This window comes from Sarcophilus harrisii, chromosome 5 (assembly GCF_902635505.1).
Source record: "Sarcophilus harrisii chromosome 5, mSarHar1.11, whole genome shotgun sequence".
NCBI classification, from domain to species: domain Eukaryota; kingdom Metazoa; phylum Chordata; class Mammalia; order Dasyuromorphia; family Dasyuridae; genus Sarcophilus; species Sarcophilus harrisii.
Window position 1 is genome coordinate 131,825,159 of NC_045430.1, and position 25,464 is coordinate 131,850,622.

A 25,464-nucleotide genomic window follows, 5' to 3' on the forward strand; every position below is an offset into this window, starting at 1 on the left:
CAACTGCTAATTTTTACACAGCATTCTCTTTTCAGATCAACAAGTTTGCAAAGTATTTTACATTAAAAAAGCCTTTTCTTTTAGTCAGAAATATTACAAACTAAGATGAATCTATAATTCCTAAAGAACCAGAAAACATATATTTAGACACAACTGTTACCATCACTCTGATAATCTATTAGTCTTGAGATGAAAGAAACCAAATTGTGAAGTTGTCGTAGAAGTATTATTTTGCCCATTTTACAGTAAGAAAACAAGTGCATAGAAGTAAGACTTTTCTACTATCACAGTCATAGAGATTTTTAAGTGTTTGGAACTAGAACTGAAATCCAAATCCTCAAATGTAGTACTTTCTTTATACCACATGTCCTTCTAAATAATAGATGCCACTCACACAGCATTTTAAATCAATATGCATTTATGAATCACCTATGGTGTAACAAGGCACCATCCTAGGTACTAAAGATACAAATACAAAGAGTGAACTACTCTCAAGGAGCTTATATTCTTAATGGAGTTAACAAGTATACAAATATACATACTGCATAAACATAAAGGTAACACATAGATACACATTTGTTGCTGTTGTTCAGTTACATCCGACTCTGTGATTCCAATGGGGTTTTCTTGGCAAAGATACTATAGTGGTTTGCCATTTCCTTCTCCAATTGATTTTACAGATGAGGAAACTGAAGCAAACAGGGTTAAGTTTGATTTGTCTAGGATCATATAGCTAGTAAGTATCTGATCTTAAATCTTTCTGACTCCAAATTTGCCATTTTATCCAGTAAGCATCTAGCTGTCCTCTAGGACAGTTGTCCTCTACACAAATTACAAAGTAATTACAGTTATCACTTCTACACTGAAACTTTCCCCATTGTGGTCCAATATAGTGAAGGTCAGCATAAGAAATTAAATGAGTATTTTTTGGGAATTTTACAGAAGTCTTAGATGATATGCAAAGGCCAGTAGATAACACAGAGAGAGCCTATGATCCAAATTTTACAATAAAGCACCCCATAAAAGAGAAAGAAAAAAAAAGCAAACTTCTTCTCTGGCATAAAGAAAGGGTTAAAAATTTTTACTCCAATTTTTTAGATTGTGGGGATACCTCATCCCTAATTCCCCAAGATGTGGAAGGGATAATTATAATTACAAAGCAATTAAATATAAGCTATTATGAGAAAGGGTACTGGCAGTTTTGAGGAGGAAAATCAGCAAAAACCTTAGGCAAAAGGGCAAAAGATGGTCCCTGAGCTGCATTTTCAAATGGGAGGGAGGGGTAGGTTTCTTCCCTCTCTCTGGAGAGGGCAAGATTGCATCCCAGGGATGAGATATCCATTGCAAAGACAGGAGAATGGAAGATAGAAAGTGCCCAGGACGAGTTAAGGAGCACAGAGAGAGAGCCAGTTGGCAGATTCTCAGAGTTTGAAAGATAAATTGAAGCCAGAGAGTGTAGGACATTAAAAGCTAAATGAGGAGTTTATATCTTAAGGCTTATAGTTTTAAAGTATAAAAATTGATTTGCAAACATCTCATTTGATCCTTATAAAAACTCTGAAAGACAGATACTACAGGTCTTATTTTACAGATGAGGAAACTGAAGCTGGTCACAAAGCTGTTAAGCATCAGGGATTTTTGGACAACTGTTGCTAAACATTCTGAGGTAGGTATTAACATACAGTTGATATCAATTCTAAATAATTTTTATCTATTCATGAAGTAATGTGATTCAGTGAAAACAGTAATGGATTTGAAGTCCAAAAGTGTAACACAGATGACTCTGGCCCATTTAGCAGCAAGATAATTCTGGGCACTTTTTCTGAACTTTATTTTTCTCATCTGTAAAATGGGAACATCTACCTGCTAAGACGTCATGGGACCATTTTTGTTCAATGTATCAAATACTATATGTAAATAGTTTTTTATTTCAAAATCAGGTTCAGACCGCTACTGTAGTAATTTTAAATTAATATAGCTACAATAAAAAAAATTTTTTTGGCTCTTCTATAAATTCTGACTGGTTTTTTTCTCTACTTAATTTTGGTAAAAGAGGGTTTTAGTACATATTTTTAACAGGATAGCATAAACACATGCACACTATAATTCCTACATCCTTCTATGTAATAAATAATACAAACAAACAAAGGCACACAGAGTTACAATGAGATTTAAAAGAATCAATTAAAATTTTTTTCTAGACTCCTAATTAAACAAGAAATAACTAAACAAAGACAAATTAATCCTGAATCAAACACTTAAAATACTACCATACTACCACTCATATTTAAAACACATGATTTGAAGAGACCAAAGAGATAATAAACAGGCCAACTATAAACTTAAAAATTTAACTTAAAATTTGCACAAAAATAATTTTACTCATTTATCTAAATCAGTATTTGGATAATGCCATAAATAACTAAACCCAACATATACACACATACATATGTACATACATACATATGCACTTATGGAATTAATATGTAAAATGTAAATATACATATTTTAAATATTAATTAATCATAGCACTAGTTCCTTATGTGGATAATTTTTCACTTCTTATGGAATTAATATGTAAAATGTAAATATACATATTTTAAATATTAATTAATCATAGCACTAGTCCCTTATGTGGATAATTTTTCACTTCTTTTTCCATCACTGTAAATCCAAAATTGAAACAAGAATAGCAAGAACCACGCATTCCAAGGAAACAAGAAATAAAATTCTCTTATATAAGAAAACAGAAAAATTAAAGCATGACTCAGTGGTAAAACTGAAAATTTTGCTTCAGAAATAAGAATTATAAGATCCATGGACTAGATCATTTCCCTAGTAATCAGTTTCAGATTGTATTCAGACAAAGATCTTTGCAACAATTCATCATCTGAAAGGTATCTATAATCTCTAACAATTAGAGGATCTCTAAATGAACAAATAGACATTTTTCCTTTCTTGAATTTTCATTTCAAAAATTCATATTATTTTAGAGTAAAAAAAAAAAATCAACGGTCCAATCTTTATTTAAAATATGAAATTTCCCTTTTTATATTCCTATCAAGGGATCATCCCAATCTCTAACTTGAAAACTTCAAAAACCGGGAACTCACTGTCTAAAGCAGCCCAAGCATTTGTGAAACCAATCCAATAATTTAGTGTCAATTTTCTTAGGCATGATACAAGGAAGTAATATCCATACTGAAAAGCAACATATCCAAGTATCTAGAGAGTTGACTTCAAACCATTCTATAGGAAGTTTCAGTTCATGTCCGCCTCAGATAAACACTGGATATGTGAAGCTAGCAAGTCTCTTAAGCACTCAGTGCCTCATGCAACTGTCTAAAACCATAAATGTTAAGAGAATTGGTAGAAGTTTCCTACTCAAAGATCCCTACACTGAACATACATTTAGGTAATAATGAAAGGTTCAGTAAAAAGAAAGCAAAACAAAAATCTCTAACACTGAAGCTCACTGTGTTGTTGTAAGCATAAATGCTTTTAGTTTTCCTTGAGGATTAAGCCCAACTGACTCTCAGCAAATTTTATCCATCAGTTTTAGTTCTCCCTGCAGGGGCCAAATAGAAATTTAATAGTTCTCTTAGATGATAGTTCTTCAAATACTTGAAGATAGATAACATATCCATTCCTCATCACTTTTCCTTTTGGTAGACTAAACATCCTTATTTCCTTCAGCTCAGCTTTGAATGGATCTGGAGTTGAAAGACTACAGAAAAAGCTACTAAACAGTAATTGTTGAAGTTTTCATTAGTTTGTAATTATAAATCAAAAAACTTTATATGTGATTTATATGTAAACATAATATTTAATTTATACTTTTGTTTATAGCCTTAATTAATTAATAATGTATTTTGATAAGATAGACTGCCCAAACTCCAGAAACTTCCTTGGTCTCATTTTTTTGGGAAATCTTTTATAATATAGGAATATCTTTTGGTATTTATATGTAACTTATCACTGTGGTATTTCAAAGTGTATTGGGAATCTCAGATATTCTGACAAGGATGAAAAAAGGAGCAAGTAGCTTATGTTGTTTTCATTAACTCTTTAGAACTGAACCTCTTTAAAGCATGAAATATCTACCCATTATGTTCAATGCTATAGACATTGACAAAGATTTATAAATCTGTCTACCTCGGCTCTAAAACACCTAAAACAACAATCTCAAAAGGAGAGCTGCAACCCAGATTTCATTCATTTGTTTTTAAACTCAATCACTTTACAAATTATTTTCAAAAACAGATTCCAAAATTCATGACTTATATAGCATGTCATGGACCTACTTCCTCAATTTAAAGGAAATCACATTCCATTTTCACTAGTAACTCTGGGTCTTAATCTCAAAACTCTTTTCGGAAGCATAGAATGAATTATCACCTTCATTAATATCATACATAGAGAGCTTGTGATAAGTCATTGGCCAGGTTGATTTGATGGATTAATTAGATAGCACAAAATAAAATTTGGATATCATGATTTCTAGCCATTTCCTTTGAATCCTAGATGCAATATACAGGTAGTGGTAATAAAAGAAAACTTCAACGTTTAGAACCTTCTAGATAACTGAGGAGTTACTAGTTATTTAGTTACATTATTTTAACTATTTCGAATATTAATCGTTATAAATGTATAGCATTTCTCAGTCCTTTTAAATTAACAACGTAAGAGATACATAGTTATATGCTTTTTCCTGATGATTGTTGCCTTTATGAACGTCAATTATGGAGTCATTATGAGCACTGGACTTGGAATCAAAAGACCTGGCTTTCCCATTTAAAGCCCTGTGACCACAAGCAAGATACTTTATAAGCATTAGTTTCCTTTGTAAAACCAGGAAAATTACACTTGAACTATTTACTTCAGTCATTTATGAATAAAGCACTTTATAAAAGCTAAAGTGATACATAAATGCAAACTATTTTTTCTTAGTTACAATTACTATTACCCTACAGTGATTCTATCCGATCTACAAGGGTGATAAGGCTATTTGCTGGTATGCTAAATTGCATATCACTAGCTTTCTGGTGAATGCTTTGAATATTCATATATTTAGAGGTCAAAAAACTCTTAGAGGCCTGTTTTGTTTTTTTTTTCAATCTCCCTCAGAATCATATTGTTATATTTTCATTTACTTTGGAAAGCAAACAACTGATACTACAATTGCATATGAAGGAAAAGTGGAGAGGTTTTAAGTAAAAGGCAAAGGGGAAATAAAAAGGGAACAAGAATTTATAAAGCACCCACAACATATGGGTCCTTGTAATGAATAAAATGAATGAGATTTAGGGCATGAGTTTGATGCAATTACTGTGCTGTATTTCAGAGTATTTTCTGACAGTTATTTTTTGGTTTCAGATCAGAAAAAAATAAGTTGTAGATTATATGAAATGATGTCAAAATGATATTCAAAACAAAGGATTTAACACATTCCCACTTAGAGCTAGAGAATATGATTAAATATTAACAATAATACCATCTAGTTTTACCCTTTATATTTAACTAAGCAGCTTATCTCCTTTACCAGTTTAACACTTTGATGGACATAGTCTTCATGTTTTCATACAAACATGTTACTTATTCTTACCTCTCCTCTGACTCATGATATAACTGAAATTACATTATTTTAATTTGAAGCACTCTATATGTCTAAGTCTAATGACTATACTAAAGATATTAAAGCAAAAACAAAAAAAACAAACCCATAAGATTAGACAAAGTGTGCAACAATTAAATTCAAATTAGAACCACAGGATTATAGAAATTCCCAGAAAATAGATCATACTCCTAGAATTCAAATGACCATTTGCTTGTATTATGTGCTTATCAACCTAGTTAAACACAAAACACCCATTCTAGAGCTCAAGCCTGGAAAGGAATCCTTTCCATGGTTTTTAGAAAAGAGAGACAAGTATAAGACAACTAGTTAATGCCAGGCATTTAGTAAAAGAAACAAAAAATATTTTGAGGTGCTTTTCTAGAATCAATACTGATGTTCAGAATAACTCTTCCTGTTCTTCCCTCCCCACCCCCAACTATAAAATCCTCAAAGAAATATTATTTGTAAAACAATAAAGTTACTGAGGCAGGAAGCAGAACTCATATATTTTATAGGGTTTGAGGTTCTTCTTAATACTGATATTCTATGGATCTCAGTAACAAGGATAAGGTAAAAAAAAAAAAAAAAAAAGGATAAGGGTGTATGGGAGGTATTGCTTGTTATTGGAGTTAAACAGAAAATTTAAATACCTAGATCCATTCTGAGAATTTTACTTAATGGAAGGTTTTGATCTTATAGAATGATGCTCTTATCTTAAAATGGCAGGACTGCTTGAATCACATACTATATGTCCAAAGCTATTAAATTATACCCATGATGTCATTCAATACCTCTTCTCTAGCACTTAACAAATTATAACTATTTGACCTGGTTAATTGTGAATTCCTATTTGGACTATTTTTGTTTGGGTCAAACAATTTGCTAGTAAAGGTGCTAGAATTAGCAGAAGAAAAAAAGTCTAATTATAGATAGATTTGTCTATACATATGGTATTGAAATATCAAGGTATAGACTTAGTTTACATACCTAGCCTTGGCATAACTGCTCCCAAAAACTGTTCATCTTCCTGGAAGTGATTCTCTTGTAAGCATTCCAGCAATTTCTGTAGGACATCTTGTGGTACCTTGCAGCCTGTGCCCTTCAGTTCAGTGAATCGGGTTAGCCGGAAACTCTTATCCAATTCGTAACTTTCTGGGTTAAAAGTTTCCCGAACAGACATGGCTCTTCGGCACACACTCTCACAGTTCAGCCCTTTTTCCCCCCTCCTCTAGTCTATTGGTTTCTTGCGTGGTCCACCTATATGCAAGTCACAAAAAGGCAACATTAGAATATTTTCGAGTACCTTTTCAAAAAGCAAATTGCTTCCTCTCCCCCCCCCCCTACTTTCCCAATCCATAAAAGACTAATCAAGTGATTTAAAATCTTGTATAATTTTACTATATATCATTATTTCTTATATTAATTATTTTACAAACCAGAACAATAAAGACCCATCTCCAAAAGTTATTTGTATTAGGGGAAGTGGAGGAGGAAAAAGAAAAGCTTTTGTAGAGTGCTGATGGTCTGTCCCTAGCAAACTATATAGAACTCACAGAGCTGATCTAAAGAATACATGATGTTTATAGCATTATTATATCTTAGGGTCAAGCCAGAGGAAAGATAATATAAAAGTTAATGGAGATTACATCAAGTTTATTTCATGTAACTTCTTTCCCCCAAAATAGGTCCCAAAGATCTTCAAAGCACATGTTAAAATTAAAATTTAACACACAGACACCCCCCCTCAGAAATTTCAGTTGACAACTGGCCCGAAATATATTTTAAAAGTTTAAAGTTCTTGGCAAAAATAACTGTTTTGTGGCAAATCTTTCGACAAGGCTGCAAATATTCATGGAGAGGTAGTAGGGCTGTTAGAAAATCCATGGAAAACATATTAATGCAAATTCATTTGATGAAATTTTCTATAATGCCAAAATCTAATTTTAGAAGAAAATGTTTTTGCTCTGAGTCAGAGATATACAAAATAATCCAAAACTAATAGGAGATCCCACAGAAGTGTACTACTTTCAAATGGGTGTGCCTATTGTCCACAGTATAACATAGTTGCACAACATGGTTGTACTACTGTAGATTTCCTGATTTTTAAAAGATGAAAACCCATTTTTTAGACAGCAAATATGCTATCCAACAATAGGTCTTCTCTGCATCACTGACAAAGCACCATAGATACTTTAATACTCTAATTTCATTGAAAGGTTTACAACAATTAAATCAAACTAACCACCAGCACTTAATGTGCTTTCTCAGTGCTAAAGGCTACTCCAAAGTTTTTTGAGTCGAGTGAAAACCAAAATTCAGCTCTTAGATTTAACAAACCTTCAGGATTGATTCTTTTTTTAAAAATTTAATAGGGTATGGAATTACATCGGCAACTCAAGTTTTAGAGCCACTTTCCCTTACAAAATTTCGGATTAAGAATGTAATTTCCATTTGCAGCAAGTGTTTCTCCTCTTCTGGCAGGCATACCACTTACTGAAAACACATCTTATAAAGCCTAAGCGTGGGCAGTAATCCAAGCCTTAGTTACCAAAAAAACGTGTCTGGGATGAGCAATGATTTCAGTTTCAAACTTGTACACAGCACAGGGCCTGTACCACTGGATTAAAAAAACCAACTTGTCAAAAAACACGGTGTGGCATTACCACTATAGCAAAAGTCAGAGATTGGCCATTTCTTTTGATGGTTTGACAATTTATAGGAAAATATCTAAGTAGACTCACGGATTAAAACCAGACCCTCTTCATTGAAAATGCCTACGGACAAATCGATCTATTGGACACATCTTCACTATAACCCAGAGTGGGGAACCTGGAGAGAAACCAGTTTTGACCGAGGTTGTGTAACATTTACAAGTCAATTCCCAGGATTTAAAAGTAAAAAGTTAAGAATGTGAAGTCGGGGGAATCCCGAAGATCAGGAATGCTCCCATTCAAACTTGAAAGAGAACATGAAGCACCAGAGACGCAATTGTGGAGCGGGGGAAACAGGAAATTCCCATTTGGGGGGCTAGCGATAGGCAGGGACCAAGGAATGGTCAAGGAAACCGGCAATTCCCGGGGTGGTGGAGGTGAAAGTCAATTTGCTTAACAAGAGGCTACACCTCCCAGCGCTACTCCCGCCCCCAGATGTTTACAATACTTTAAAACAATGACATGAATACGGAGAGCGAAGTTTAACCCCTTCCTTCTCAGGCGCGTTTCAGTGTGGGAAGGGGGAGGGAGAGAGGCGCGCCGAGCCCGCGGCCGCTGCCTCCACCTACCTACCCGAAGGCTCCGGGAAATAAACAATGGAGCAAGCACCACCACGCGGGGGCGAGGCGGCGGCGGCCCGGCTGTCCATGCGGCCGCCGCAGGCTCGGGACACCTTAAATGCCAAGCCGCTGCCTTTAAAGGCAAATCAGGCCTCGGCCGCGGCAGGCGCTCTTTGTGCGGTCGGCGGGGGCGGGGGAGCCGACGCTTTGCACCGGGACATCCTCCGCCCGCCCCGCGGCGGGAACACCCCCCGGCCCCCCCTCCCCGCCGCCGCCGCCGCCAATGGGGAGGGAGCGCGCGCCAGGGCCGCCGACCCCCCCCACCCCCCATTACTCGGTTACGGTGAGGGGGAAGGGAGACGCGAAGGGCCGTTTTTTGGAGGGGGGAACCAGGTAACAAGGACAAGTGACAAGCGGAGGACGGAGTTAGCTCTTCGCGGGCGTTCAGAAGGGACAGAGAGGAGGAGGAGGCTGTGTTAAGAATGAGCTTGTGTGCTGGGGAGAAGTGTCGGGGATGGGGGCGGGAAGGAGCTGGAACGGGAGGCGCCCGGGAGCCGCGCGCGCTGCGCTCCCCGGGACGCCCGAGCAGGATTCCCTGAGCGGCGCGCGCACGCGGGCGGGCGGGCGGGCGCGGGGGCCCGCGAACTGCAGCGGCCAAACAAAAATGTCGGCGGGTGAAAAAATTAACCCGTGCGCTGCCATCGCCGCCGCCGCCGCCGCCCTCCCCCCCACTCACCCCTCCCTCCTTAGTTCCCTCCCTCGCTCGCTCCCTCCCTCCTTCCTTCCCCGACTCAGAGCGGCTGCTGGCGGCGGAGGCGGCAGCTACGGAGCGGGCGGTGCTTCTTTTTTAAAGCGGCCCCAACCACCCGACACTCGGGCCCCCCGCGCCAAGCCGGGCTCCCGCGGGCCAGCGGTGCACGTCTCCCAGCCGGTCCGAGGTCCCACGGAGCGGGGATTTGCAAAGGGCGCTACAGAGCTTATTGATGAATATTCCCCTTTAAGCCAGGCGTGTCTCTCCCCCCTCCCCCCCAGTCAGGCTCTTACCGGTTCGCTTTTCGCCCTCCTCCTCCTCCTGAAAACGGGACTCCCGGCCGTTCCCACAATGCACCGGGCGCAGCCGGGCTCCCTTAAGCGTCGCCTGAATAAAAATGCCGCTCCAGGCAGCTGGGAGGCCGCGGAGGAGGGGGTGGGGGCGGGGGTGAGCCCCAGACCCGCAGCTGGGGGCCTCGCCGGATCCTCGGCTCCTCAGTCCCGGGTCCCCGGCTCCGACACAGGGCTGCCAAAGGCATGCTGAGCACAAGGTGTGAGGGTCCTTTAAGGGCTGGCTACCTCCCTTTAAGGGGCGGTAGGGGCAGGAGACCTCGGAGCTGTTCGGTGGCGTGCGTGCGGCTCGGGGAAGGGGGATGCCTAACCCTGAGCCATGCAATGATTGGTCTCGGGGGAGCGGGAGGAGGGCGGGGGAGGCGTTTGCAAACTCTCGGTGCCACAGGCATCCGTCGCAGGATGCAAAAGGATTGGTTTCAAAAGTTGCGAATTGTATTGGCACGGACGGATGCGTTCGCCAGCGCACCGGGCTTCTGGTCGTCCTAGGCTCGGACGCGTTCCAGCTCCGGGGGCCGTCCTTCCCGACGTGTCCGGGCTGAAGAGCGCTACGTGGGGCACGTTGTCTTACCTGCTCCGGAGAGCCGCCTTTCCTCCTAACCAGAACACATCGGGGAAGGCCGCACGGTTTTTTGTAAAACATAGAATAAGGGGCCAGAAAAACGGTTTCTGACACTATTAAAGAACTTGAAACGTAAGCGATCCAGTTGACTTGAAAATTAATTTATCTCCCTCCTATTTTGTCATTTTTCAGTGAGAGACAAACTAATAAATTATAAAAGTCTCTAGAAAACTTTTTTGAATATTGTAATAAGCTGTATTGGATAAGTTCAAAACCGGTGTAAAGGCAGTATATTCCTCCTATTCTTTCCAATAAATGGAGTCTTAGTGTGCTATAAATCTGTAACGTAATTGTTTTTGATAACTCATGACTAGCAATTTAAGGTTTATAAAAACACGTTATATACGTACAGGAATCAAAAGATTTTGTTTTTGTTCACTAGTGCCCAATTCTTTTATGAGGATCTTAACCCATATTATCCCGTGAGGTTTTCTTGGCAAAGGTGATGGTTTGCCATTTCCTTTTCCAGTAGATTAAGGTAACAAAATTACCTTACCTTGTGTAACTCAAACTCTTCTATGGATGTTAACTTATGTAGCCCTAGACAAGCTTCTTATTAACCTCAATTTTCTCATCTCTAAAATAATAATACTCCAGCAGATAGAATGATAAGTACCCAATGAAATAGCAGATAAAATGTTTTGTAAGTCTCAAAGTGCTTATATGAAGGCTTGATAGTATTATAAAACTTTGAATATATTATTCAATATGAATATATTATTGTGTGCGCCTGAGTCACACAATAAGTGTCTGAGATTGGATTTGAACTTATGTTCTCCCAACTATCTGCTCCACCTAACTGTCCCTGAAGTCAGAGAGCTTGGGTTCAAATATTGGCCTAGCTTTTAAGTTTCTATGTAACCTTGACCAAAGCCTGTAACTCTGGTCCTTAATTCCTTTGAAGAGGTTTGATTAGATGACTTTGTCCCTCTTACATTTTGATCTAATAAAAACATTTGAATAATAAAGTGACCAAAAAAAAACCCACTTTCATTTTTCTTTACTGCATTTCATTAAAGTTGACATTTTCTAAACTATTTTGTCAGTAGGCCATCTGGGAACTTGAATACTGAAAGGACAAAAAAAAAAAAAAAATGGTGTTAACTTGACTGCTAATCACAGAAATGGGAAGGAAAGATAGAAGATAAAAGGACTTTAGGGGAATAAAAACATTAGAGATCACCTTGTCCAACCTCTTCATTATCCAAATGAGGCAAAGGCCTAGAAAAGTTGTGATTTTTTTTTTCTCCATGAAGACACATTGAATGTAAGCACTATAGTAGAGCTAGTAATGAAGCCCATAGGTAGGAGTTGTTTGAGCAAAGGAGCTGGGTTCCAGTATCCCCTCTGCCACGTACAACCTTGGGTAATTGATAGAATCTCCCTGGACCTTCCATTTGCACATCTCTAAAAAGAGGAAGTTAAATCACTTCCAGGTCTAGCTTGATGTTCCCATGTTCTTTCAGCTCCAAAATCATCACTTTTTGCCACTATGTTTCACTGCCTCTCAAGCCCATTTTCATTCAGAAATTGTTTCTATGTAATATATATTTGATGTGTAATTTAACATTTGATGTTTTAAGGAAAGACTATCTCTTAGCATTTAAATGGAATTCATCATGTGCAGACAAGCAAAATGTAGTTTTTCTTTAAACTTTTTTTAGGAAAACAAGCCTAAGTTCTATGATTCTTAGAAGGAATCCTATCTAAGAAATTCTACAGAGAACTCTGTGCTGAACAGGGTTCAAAATTCCTTTGAAAAATAATGATAATCCCTGATACCACGGTAGTGCTTTATGGTTGTTAAAGTATTTATTTGCTTAGTACATTCTCATTTGATGACTGCATTTTTCTTATTTTTATTACTTAAAACAGACCAAAAAAAACCTTCATCTTATTTTTCACCTAGTATCTGTTCTCCCATGTACTGATTGCCCTGGACAAGCTTATTATTTGAATTAATTCTTAGTTTTGTATTTATTGTATAATGTTGCATATTTGTATATACATTGCTTCTGCTTCTCTAAGAAACCATGTCTTCATTAACTTTGTACCACGTGGCCACTCAGCATGACATTTTGGACATAATATTTAACAAAAGAGTTGAATACTAAATAAATGCTGTTGATATATAGTTGTTTCATCCACTCTTTGTGATCCCATTTGGGGGTTTTCTTGGCAAAGATACTAGTGTGATTTGCCATTTCTATCCCCAGATCATTTTACAAATGAAGAAACTAAGGCAAGTAGTAGAAGTGACTCGTCCAGGGTCACACAGTTTCTGTTTGAGATCACATTTGAACTCAGATCTTTCTGACTCCAGACCTACTGTTTTATCCACTTCAACACCCAGCTGCTCTACTGAACAAATGAATCACCTTCAAACTGGAAACCTTGAGACTGGGCTTAAACATTTTTTAAAAATTTAAGTGGGTTTTTTATTTTGTTTCTTTTTACAAAGTTAACACTAAATAGAATGAACATTTTCTACTAAGTAGGACAGAAGATTCTAGAGCTTGAATTGAACTTGAAGTCAAAATAAACTGAACTCAAACTCTTCTATGGATGTTAACTTATGTAGCCCTAGACAAGCTTCTTATTAACCTCAATTTTCTCATCTCTAAAATAATAATACTCCAGCAGATAAAGTGATAAGTATCTAATGAAATAACAGATTAAATGTTTTGTAAATCTTAAAGTGCTTATATGAGGGCTTGATAGTTTTATAAAACTTTGAATATATTATGTACAACTTGCTTTTTTCTTTAAGTATATAATAAATTCAATAAGTTCCAAAGAAGGACTGCTTGTCATCATTTCCTTCTGAACTCTTGTACTCTGGATTTGGAAAAAACTTTAAAGATCTTTTTTTTTTCCAATCCTATTGCCACCTCCTTTTACCTTCCACTACTCCCCCCTCCTTAAAAAAAAGGGGGGGGGGAATTTCTTTGTTAATCAAGCAAAACAAAATCCTTGTTGGCCATGTTTATACATGCATATCTTATTTTGTGCCTTGAGTCTATTATCTCTATTGGGAGGTGAGTAGTGTGCTTCATCAGCATTCTGGAATCATTGTTGGTAATTGCATTCATCAAAGTTCTAAAGTCTTTCAAAGCCATTTATCTTTGCAGTATTGTTATTGTGTAAATTGTTCTGGTTCTGTTCTCTTGATTCTGTATCAGTTCTTACAAAGCCTGTCCCCATTTCTTTGAAAACATTCCTTTTGTCACTTTTTACTATTTTACTATTTCTTACTAAATACATTGCATTTATGTACCATACTTTAAGCTGTTATAAAGAGCTGCTAAAAATCTTTTTTTTTTTTTTTTGCATAAATGGGTACATAACTATTTGATCTCTCTAGTAGAAGCTTAGAAGTTTATTGCTGAGCCAATGGGTAGGCATAGTTTAATGAAAGGGCATAATTCCAAATTGCTTTCCAGATTGGCTGTACTATATTCATAACTCCATCGGAGTAAATACTGTTTTCCAAAGTACTTCCATCAGTTTCTTTTTTTGTGTCATCTTTCCCAAATCTGATGGATGTGAGGTGGAATCTCAGAGTTGTTTTAGTTTGCATTTCTCTATAGTAATTTAGCACATTTTCCCCTCTAACATGCTTGTATTTGTCTTGATTTGACTTGGTTTTTCCATTATATTGTAAACTCATAGAGAGCAGGGAAAGGTATTTGTTAGTTTGTCAGGAATGTAAGTAAATATTTTTTACCTGATTGCTAGACTGAAAAGAAAGTTAGTTATAAAGCAGACTGTGAATTTGAGGAAACAACCTTAGAATGGACCAAGAACAATTCACATTATTATAAGAGAAAATCCTCTTTTATTTTATTTTAAAAACACAGATCTCCAATCATGAGTATTATTCCTATTTGCTAATTTCATATAGAAATTAATTAGGAACATTACCTGGGGCCATACAGAAATATCTGATGAGATGAACATGTTCAAAGGAGTTTATGGAATGGAAATGAGATTTTCAGAGTATAAATTGTTGTCCTGTTTGGCTAATTTGTATCCTGTTAGGAAGCTGGAATGATTTCCTGGAAATGTTTGAGTCAAGTGAGTGTATATATCTAATTCTGAAGAGCTTTGTCCCAGAATCATTTAGACTACTGAAAACTAAGGACAAATTAAAATAGAAAATGGGGATAGTAAGGATTTCAATAGTATTTTTTAATAAGAGAGTTAACACAATCTGGAGTCAAATTAATAGACGCTTAAGACTTACAATGAGAGATGATGCTTCCACTATACTCTTCCCTACTTGTAGACCATTTATATCTAGAGAACCATGTACACTCAGTGATAAAGGTTAGGTAAGAATTGAGGGAGAAAATGGCCTTTTTTACCTAGTCAAAAAAAAAAAAATCCAATATGGGAAGGGAAAACCTTCAACATTTATGGCCAAAACAAACAATTACCATTGCCATCTACATTCACTCTCAGTCAGTTGGGGTCCAAAGAATGGACAACTGAAGCCTGGACTGAGATCTGTTATTGGCCAATCAATGAGCAGAGTGATTTGGATTTAAGGCATAATCCTTAAGAAAGAAATATAGTCAGTAAATCCCAAGATATCTTGGAAGATTTCAATGATCAAAAAAAATTAACATTCCTTTGGGCAGAGGACCTCCAGGTAAGGGTATGATATTCTATTTAGAAAGAAAGGAAGGGAGGAAAGAAGGAAAAAAGCTGTTGCCCAACTGAACAGTTCAGTTGGGTCCCCAGTGGGGCACCTCTACTCACATGTTGTTGCCTGAGATGTGTTGAAGACTTTAGTTTAAAAAGACCAAGGTCTATAGTTGCATCCCCTAAGGCCATCTTTGGTCATCCAGGATCCCTATCTATCCACTGGACCCAGATGGCTCTGGAGGGGAAAGTGAGGCAGGTGGCCTTGCATGGCCCTCCCTCACATCCAATTCACATGTCATGGTATCCCCTCTCTGATTTTGTGGGCCTCTTTGAGAATGAAGCACAAACAACAACAGAGGGCTATGTCCAGTTCTGGGGGCTACTTTTTAAGCAGGAGATTGGTAGCGTAGAAGACATGCAGCTAGGTGTCAATCTGGTATTTAGAGTACCAGGCTTGAAGTCAGGAAGATTCATCTTCCTAAGTTCAAATCTAGCTATGTGACCCTGGGTAAGCCACTTAACCCTGTTAGCTTCCATTTCCATTTCTGCACAATGAGTTGGAGAAGGAAATGGTGAAACTCACCCTTTTACCAAGAAAATCCCAAATGGGGTCATGAAGAATCTTAAGACTAAAAGACAAAGCTTGCAAGGAATGGTGAGGAGACTGAATTCCTTACCTAATGAGAATCACTTAAGTGCACTAGGGAAGATTTAGGCTTACAAAGAGAAGATTTAAGAGAAAAAGGATGGGCGGAGGGGCTGACACAGAGGAGCAATATGTGTATAAATGAATGACTACTTTTTAAAAAGCATTTATATTGAGCACCATATGCCTAGCATCATGCTAATTATTGAGGATACAAGGCAAAAAAAGTAGTCTGTGCTGTGTAGAACTCACACCTTGATTGGGGATATATATATATAGGATAGTTTAGCTGCAGTTAATGACAAGGCTTGAAGTCATTAGGCTGCACTGGGGAGTGAGCCCCACTGCTGACCATCATTATTAGGAAAGGGGTAGTAGGCCTAAGGGTCAAAGTAGTAAGGAGATGCTTTGTTCCTTCCAACAGTTAGGGATGGGGATTAGGCTGGGGAGGGGGTGGTTCAGGGTTGGATCAGGATGGAAACTGAGGAAGGAGGAATTGTCAAGATTAGAGGTGGGCTCTGTTGCAATCCAAAATGGAAGAGTTTAGGTCTAGCCTGACACCAGCTCGGGTTTAGGCCCTCCAAATGTCCTTCAAGGGGAAGGGAAGAATTATTGAAAATATAGTAGAAAGAGCACTGGATTTAGTGTAGAGGACCTTAGTTTGAATGCATCTCAGCCACTTAGGTTATCTTTATGTCCTTGAACAAATTGTCAAATCTTTGGGACTGTCTCTTCATCTGTAAGATGATTCAGTTGGACTATGTGACTCATATATACACCTCTGACCCTGTGATCTAATTACCTTCAAGCCTTTGAAGGATTGTCTTGTAGAATGTTCTCTTTGGCCTCTGGGGATAGAATTTGGATCAATGGATAGTAAGTAGGGAGTCAGATTCCAGCTGAATATAAGGAAAAAAATTTGCTAACAATTAGAGGCATCTGGGTGGTGCAGTGGCTAGAGCACTGGCCTTCAGGATGACCTTAGTTCAAATTTGATCTCAGACATTTACTTAGCCCCTGAGTACCTCAATTTCTACAATTGTAAATGGGAATCATAATAGCACCTCCCAGGATTGTGGTGAGGATCAAGTGAGTTAATATTTGTAAAGCATTTAGCATAGTACCTGTCACAAACTAGACACTAAATAAGTGCTTGTGACTTCCTAAATGCCCCAAAGTGGAATGGGTTTATTTAGAAAATAGATTCTTCCTCACGTGACTATTATGCTAGCTTTCCAATTGGGTCATACTGTTTCATAACTTTCTCCAATCCACCCTCATAGTTGTCAAAGTAATTTTCCTAAAGCTCACATGGGTCAGACCATGTTACTACACTTTTCAGTAAATTCCAGTAACTATTGCCTCCAGTATCAAATACAAACTCTGCCTGGCATTTAAATCCCTTCGCAAATAACATTCCACTTATCTTTCCAGCCTCATTACACATTATTCCCTTTCACATATTGTATGACTCACCCAAACTATCATTATGCAAGGCGTTCCATGTCTTGTCTTTATGCCTTTTGCACTGGTCCTCCATGCCTCAAATACATTTCTTCATTGGGAAATTTTTTTTTTTTTTTAAACTCTAAACCATGTGCCTAAACCAGGTATTCCTTCTGACTCTTTAGTACTGTCTTCCCTGTGTCCTATATGTGTGTCCTCCTATTTGCCTTCTCTGGTAACAGCCTACATCCCTCAAGTATTTTGTTTTGTTTGCTTTTCTTTTTTATAAAATGTCTTCTGTCCTAGGGACTGTGACTGGGTGATGTAAGGACAGGCCTGAACCAACTCAGATTAATTGTAATGCTCAGTCTTGGTCCTGGTGAACAGATGACAGAACATGTTTCTTTTCTCTTAGTTAAGAGGTTGTGTAAAAAATGTTGGTTTTGCTCAACTTTTCCCTTGTTATGGGGAGGGTTCAGTGAGAATGAGGTGTGGGGTAGCATATTGGGATGTAAATGAGGGATAAAAATGTAAGCGACTATAAGAACACATTTATTTATTTATTTTTAGTAATTGTTAAAGATAAGACAAGGAAGGTAAGACTGCTGTTGACAGATCCTCCCTCCTAAGAATACTCTCCCTGAGCCACTCCCTAATCCAAAGGGTATGTCAGTACCTGGAAACTTCCAACATATATAATAGAATTTGCTTTTCCTCTTTTCCATCATATTAAACCATTTAGAAAATCAATTACATTTCATTTTACCCTCACAACAATCTTGAGAGTCAATTATTACTACTATTTTATAGATATACTGAGGCTGAGATAGATGAACTGACTTGTTCGAGGTCAAAGAACTAGTAATCTTTTTGATACCAGGCCACAAAACTGTGGGGCAGAAGTGCCAAGGCAATTGGGTAATTCTGCCTTATTTATTAGGGTAAGTAGGTGACACAATGAATAGAGTGCCAGGCCTGAAGACAGGGAGACCTCAATTAAAATCTGACCTCAAATACTTGACCACAGGCATTTAACCATGTTTGCTTCAGTTTTGTCATCTGTAAAATGACCTGGAGAAAGAAATAGTAAACCACTCCAAAATCTTTGCCAAGAAAACCCCCAAAGGGGTGATAAAAGAGTCTGACAGGACCAAAATGATGGAATGACATCAATTATAATTAATAACCAAGGCACAGGAAACCTCTTAGTACTTTCCTTTACCAGTATCAAAGGCCTTGGTCAAATCAACCAAAATTGTATACAGACGTCTGCTTAATTCGAAGCATTTCTCCTGGAGTTGTCAGGCAGCAAACACCTTTTCAATTGTTCCTCAGCCCTTTCTAAAGCCACACTGGCTCTTGAGTAGATGACCATCTTCTAGGTGAGGGATCAGCCTGTTAAAGAGGACTGTGGCAGGATTTGTCAGCAATGACTAAGGGAGAGACTCTTCTGTGATTGTCACTTTCATTTATGGAGGTATACAATGGAGGTATCCTTGAACTCTTAGGGAATCACCTCCTTTTGACATATAACCCAAATAATTTCTGTCAGTTTTTGTATAAACAGTGGACGTCCTGTCTTGTAAATCTCATTTGGAATAGAATTAGCCCTGGGTTCTTTGCCGCACAAAAGGAGTCTAATACCTTTCTAAATTTCTTCAGTTGGAAGCCTAGCTAGAGGGGAATTGATTTTGACTTGAGATATGCAGTCAGTGACTTCAGCATTGGTTGATAATGGTCTGTTGAGAACATTATGGAAGTGTTCAGCCTATGTCTCTAGGATCATGTATTTATCACTAAAAAAATGTGACTCCATTAGGGCTGTAGTTTAGGTGTACCATCGGTCTTTGGCCCTTAAATAGTCTTCAAAGCATTATAAAAGTACTTTGGATTGTCACTATAAAACTGAATTTTATCTGCTTCTTACTGAGCCAAGAATTCAGATCTCTCAGGACTTTGTTTATACTTTTGCTTTTGATGGAATTAAATGCTGTCTTCTTAGAGGCAGATGAAATATCCTGGTAAGCCCTGTGGGGTTCTTATTTTTTTGTTTAGTAATTTCTGAATTTCCCTATCATTTTCATCAAAGCCATTCTGATATATACAAGTATTCTGGCCTAGATAAGGACATGTGGTGCTATATACCAAATCTCTGAAAGCTGCCTATTCCTTTTCTGCTCCACTGTTGTCAGTCACTGTTATCATTGTTGTCAATAGGCTTATTTCCCTCCAAGCTGGCAACAAACTGTTCATACATGGAGGAGTGCTCTAATCCATTGACATTAAATCTTCTGATATTTGTCTTACCTTGGAGCCACAATTTTTGTTAAATGTGAATGTTGAGCTTGGACAAGATAAATCTGTGATTGGTCTAGCACTCTGTACCATCCATCACTTTAGTCACCCTCACAAACTGTTTCTTCTCTTCCAATGACACAGTCTATTAAATGCCAGTGTTTACTGTGAGGATATATGTAATGTTCCGGGTTGGTGTTCTGGAGGTTTTGGAGCAGCCTTCCTTTCAGCAGGGTAATCACCACAAGAATAGCCAGGTGTTAAAGTCCAAAAGTCTTTATTGTCTCCTTTGCCTGGTACTTAGCTAGCTTTCTTGTGGCCTTCAGAGGGGACTTGGTTTCAGTGGAGAAAATGCAGGAGGACAGACCAGCTACAAGGTGGCTGATGAAGATGGAAATGAATCTTTCTCTTTGGCTGCAAGAGTTTGAACTCCCACCTCCAGGCTGCTTGTCTTCCCTGGCTCTGAATCCCTTATGTTTTACACTGAGTATAAACCAATCATTATATCACTAGGAAACCATTATTTGTTGTAAGATTAAATCAATCAAACTGAACTTAGAGAACTATCAATCCCCATGCTAAACTTGATAACCATTGTCTCATCAATTCCACTGAATTCACACCTTGTAAAAATCCTTATTTCAAGCTCAGAGTTATGGCCCATAACAGGTATATTCATAAAAATTTTATTGATTTAGATAAACAGGAGACAGTGTTGATGATGAGAAGGTCATGAGACATTTAAGTCTTTTTTTTTTTTTTTTTTTTTTTTTTAAATTTAATAGCCTTTTATTTGCAGGATTTATACATGGGTAACTTTACAGCATTAACAATTGCCAAACCTCTTGTTCCAATTTTTCACCTCTTACCCCCCCCACCCCTCCCTAGATGTCAGGATGACCAGTAGATGTTAAATATATTAAAATATAACTTAGATACACAATAAGTATACATGACCAAAACATTATTTTGCTGTACAAAAAGAATCAGACTCTGAATTATTGTACAATTAGCTTGTGAAGGAAATCAAAAATGCATGTGTGCATAAATATAGGGATTAGGGAATTTAATGTAATGGTTTTAGTCATCTCCCAGAGTTATTTTTCTGGGCATAGCTAGCTCAGTTCATTACTGCTCCATTAGAAATGATTTGGTTGATCTCGTTGCTGAGGATGGCCTGATGCATCAGAACTGGTCATCATCTAGTATTGTTGTTGAAGTATATAATGATCTCCTGGTCCTGCTCATTTCACTCAGCATCAGTTTGTGTAAGTCTCTCCAGGCCTTTCTGAAATCATCCTGTTGGTCATTTCTTACAGAACAGTAATATTCCATAATTTTCATATACCACAATTTATTCAGCATTCTCCAACTGATGGACATCCATTCAGTTTCAGTTTCTAGCACTACAAAAGGGCTGCCACAAACATTCGTGCACATACAGGTCCCTTTCCCTTCTTTATAATCTCTTTGGGATATAATCCCAGTAGTAACACTGCTGGATCAAAGGGTATGCACAGTTTGATAACTTTTTGAGCATAGTTCCAAACTACTCTCCAAAATGGCTGGACCCGTTCACAACTCCACCAACAATGCATCAATGTCCCAGTTTTCCGCATCCCTCCAACAATCATCATTATTTTTTCCTGTCATCTTAGCCAATCTGACAGGTGTGTAGTGGTATCTTAGAGTTGTCTTAATTTGCATCTCTCTGATTAATAATGACTTGGAGCATCTTTTCATATGACTAGAAATAGTTTCAATTTCTTCATCTGAGAATTGTCTGTTCATATCCTTCGACCATTTTTCAATTGGAGAATGGCTTGATTTTTTATAAATTAGAGTTAATTCTCTATATATTTTGGAAATGAGGCCTTTATCAGAACCTTTGACTGTAAAAATATTTTCCCAGTTTATTGCTTCCCTTCTAATCTTGTCTGCATTAGTTTTGTTTGTACAAAAACTTTTCAGTTTGGTATAATCGAAATTTTCTATTTTGTGATCAGTAATGATCTCTAGTTCTGCTTTGGTCATAAAGACCTTCCCCTTCCACAGGTCTGAGAGGTAAACTATCCTATGTTCCTCTAATTTATTAATAATTTCATTCTTTATGCCTAGGTTATGAACCCATTTTGACCTTATCTTGGTGTACGGCGTTAAGTATGGATCAATGACTAGTTTCTGCCATATTAGTTTCCAATTTTCCCAGCAATTTTTATCAAACAGTAAGTTCTTATCCCAAAAGCTGGGATCTTTGGGTTTGTCAAAGACTAGGTTGCTATATTTGTTGACTGTTTTGTCCCTTGAACCTAATCTATTCCACTGATCAACTAATCTATTCCTTAGCCAATACCAAATAGTTTTGGTAACTGCTGCTCTATAATATAATTTTAGATCTGGTACAGCTAAGCCACCATCATTTGATTTTTTTTTTTCATTAATTCCCTTGAAATTCTTGACCTTTTGTTTTTCCATATGAACTTTGTTGTTATTTTTTCTAGGTGACATTTAAGTCTTTAGTCATAAGTTATCATTGTTGCTATTTCTGATTCCATTCCGTCACAAGGAATCCCTGCCATATCTGTTACTCTGTGCATACTCTTGCATTAAAGTCACCCAAAATTATAAGCTTGCCCTCTTTCAGCAAACTGATAATGAGGGTATCCAGTTCTTCATAAAAATTTTCTTTGATATCATTTAAGTTTGTTTTAATAGGAATATAAGTATTGATGATAACAGTATGGCACTTTCCTGCAAGTGCTAGTGCATTGCCATAAGAATATTGTTCCTTTCTTTTGGGAGGCATACAAGCTTGTTGACAAGATTATATTTGCTTGTGAAACAGAAAAATATGTGTCCAGCTCCAACTTTAGTAAGCTGGCCTCATTTGCTAACCTTATTTCATCTAGGGCAGTTATTTGGATGCAGTATCTGATGAGTTCTCTCATGCAAGAACTATTAATGTTTCAATTTTGTTTTGTATTGTGGGACACACGTTCTATATATCTGTTCTAGACTTAAATAGAGAAAATGTTAATAATGCACATTAAACTTAAAGGTGTGCCCTTTGTATATCATCATTTCCCATGCTTCTCTCTCCCTTGTTCCAAGCCAGTTGAGCCAGCCAATCATGAGAGCTTTGAAAATAGTAAGATGGTGTAATGGATAGAGTTCTGGTTGTAAAGTCAGAAAGATGATTCAAATGGAGTCTCAGATATCAGCAATGTGGCTATAGGCAAGTCTTATAATCTGTATCTGTCTCAGTTTCTTTATTTGCAGAACAAGGATAATAATAACACCTGTTGTGCAAGGGGAAAAAATAGATAATGCTTATGAAGTATTTACAAACCTTTAAAGCACTATAGAAATGCTAGCTCTGATTATTTCTGCAAGTTGTAATGGGTTTGTTTCTGTGAGGATATAGCAAGGAAGGAGCCAAGTGAGCTATGTCACCCACCCTTGATAACTTTTTGAGCATGGTTCTAAATTGCTCTCCAGAATGGTTGGATGAATTGGGGTTCTACCAACAATGTATCAGTGTCCCAGTTTTCCTGAATCTCCTCCAACATTCATCATTATCTTTTCTTGTCATCTTAGCCAATCTGACATGTGTGTAGTGCTATCTCAGAGTTGTCTTAATTTGCATTTCTCTGATCAATAGTGATTTGGAGTACCTTTTCATATGACTAGAAATATTTTCAGTTTCTTCATCTGAAAATTGTCTGTTCAAAACTTTTGACCATTTATCACTTGAAAAATGCCTTGAATTCTTATAAATTTGAGTTAATTCTTTATATATTTTAGAAATGAGGCCTTTATCAGAACCTTTGAATGTAAAAATGTTTTCCCAATTTATTGCTTCCCTTTTAATCTTGTCTGCATTAGTTTTGTTTGTACAAAAACTTTTTAACTTAATATAATCAAAATCATCTATTTTGTAATCAATAATTTCTAGTTCTTCTTTGGTCATAAATTCCTTCCTCTTTCACAGGTCTGAGAGGTAAACTATCCTATGTTCTCCTAATTTGTTTATAATATCATTTTTTACATTTAGATCACGAACCCATTTCGATCTTCTCTTGGTATATGGTATTAGGTGTGGGTCAATGCCTAGTTTATTCCATGTTAGTTTCCAAATTTCCCAGCAGTTTTTGTCAAATAGTGAGTTCTTATCCCAAAAGCAGGGGTCTTTGGTTTTGTCAAACATTATATTGCTATAGTCATTGACTATTTTGTCCTGTGAACCCAACCTTTTTCACTGAACAACTACTCTGTTTCTTAGCCAGTACCAAGTGGTTTTGATGACCACTGCTTTATAATATAGTTTTAGTTCTGGTACAGCTAAGCCACCTTAATTTGCTTCCCCCCCCCCCCCCCCAATAATTCCCTTGAAATTCTTGACCTTTAGTTCTTCCAGATGAATTTTGTTATTTTTTCTAGGTCAGTTTCTTGGGAGTTTGATTAGTATAACATTAGTTTAGATAGTATTACATTCTTTATTATATTCACTCCACCTATCCAAGAGCACTTGTTATTTTCCCAATTGTTTAGATCTGACTTTATTTGTGTGGAAAGTGTTTTGTAATTTTGCTTATGTAGTTGCTGATTTTCCTTTGCCAGATAGATTCCCAAAATTTTTATACTATCAACAGTTATTTTAAATGGAATTTCTCTTTGTATATCTTACTATTGGATTTTGTTAGTGATATATAAAAATGCTGATGATTTTTGTGGATTTATTTGTTATCATGCAACTTTGTTAAAGTTGTGAATTATTTCTTTTTTTTTTTTTTATTTAATAGCCTTTTATTTACAGGATATATGCATGGGTAACTTTACAGCATTAACAATTGCCAAACCTCTTGTTCCAATTTTTCACCTCTTACCCTCCCACCCCCTCCCCTAGATGGCAGGATGACCACTAGATGGTAAATATATTAAAATATAAATGTGAATTATTTCTAGTAGTTTTTAGTTGATTCATTAAGGTTCTCTAAGTATACCATCACATCATCTGCAAAGAGTGATAATTTGGTTTCCTCCTTACCTACTCTAATTCCTTTCATTTCTTTTTCTTCTCTTATTACCAAAGCTAGCATTTCTAATATAATATTGACTAGTAATGGTGATAGTGGGCAACCTTGTTTCGCCCTTGATCTTATAAGGAATGATTCCAGTTTATCATCATTACATATGATGCTTGCTGATAGTTTTAAATAGATGCTACTAACTATTTTAAGGAAAAATCCATTTATTCCTGTACTCTCTAGTGTTTTTTAATAGGAATGGATGTTGGATTTTATCAAGTGCTTTGGTTATTGATATAGCCAATTATACTAATAGCTTTCCTAACCCTACATTCCTGATATAAATCCTGCTTGGTCATGGTGTATTATCCTAAGGATGATTTTCTGTAATCTCTTTGCTAATATTTTATGTAAGATTTTTGCATCAATATTTATTAAGGAAATTTGTCTATAATTTTCTTTCTCTGTTTTCATCCTACCTGATTTAGGTATCAGTACCATGTCTGTGTCATAAAAGGAATTTGGTAGGAGTCTTCATTCCCTATTTTTTCAAATAGTTTATATAGTATTGGAGTTAATTGTTCTTTAAAGGTTAGGTAGAATTCACATGTAAATCCATCTGGTCCTGGGGATTTTTTTCTTAGGGAGTTGATTAATAGTTTGTTCTATTTCTTTTTCTAAAATGGGACTATTTAAGTAATTTATTTCCTCTTCTGTTAATCTGAGCAATCTATATTTTTGTAGCTATTCCTCCATTTTACTTAGGTTATCAAATTTATTGGCATAAAG

At 37.0% G+C, this 25,464-nt stretch overlaps 1 protein-coding gene across 4 annotated transcripts in view; it reads right to left on the reverse strand.

Annotated features, from left to right (window-relative positions):
- SEPHS1 (selenophosphate synthetase 1) overlaps positions 1-25,464 on the reverse strand; it is an 85,286-nt gene that overhangs the window by 31,669 nt on the left and 28,153 nt on the right. Inside the window, exons 1-2 of one of the 4 annotated variants that reach the window (XM_003771430.4) lie at positions 8,902-9,137; positions 6,605-6,874 (exon numbers count right to left, since the gene is read on the reverse strand). In XM_003771430.4, coding sequence (XP_003771478.1) covers positions 6,605-6,797 — 193 coding nt within the window. In that variant the 5' untranslated portion in view covers positions 6,798-6,874; positions 8,902-9,137. Of the gene's footprint in view, positions 1-6,604; positions 6,875-8,358; positions 8,877-8,901; positions 9,138-9,932; positions 10,011-25,464 lie in introns of those variants that run through there. The other 3 variants (XM_012550904.3, XM_031938595.1, XM_031938596.1) reach the window with 3 other exon arrangements.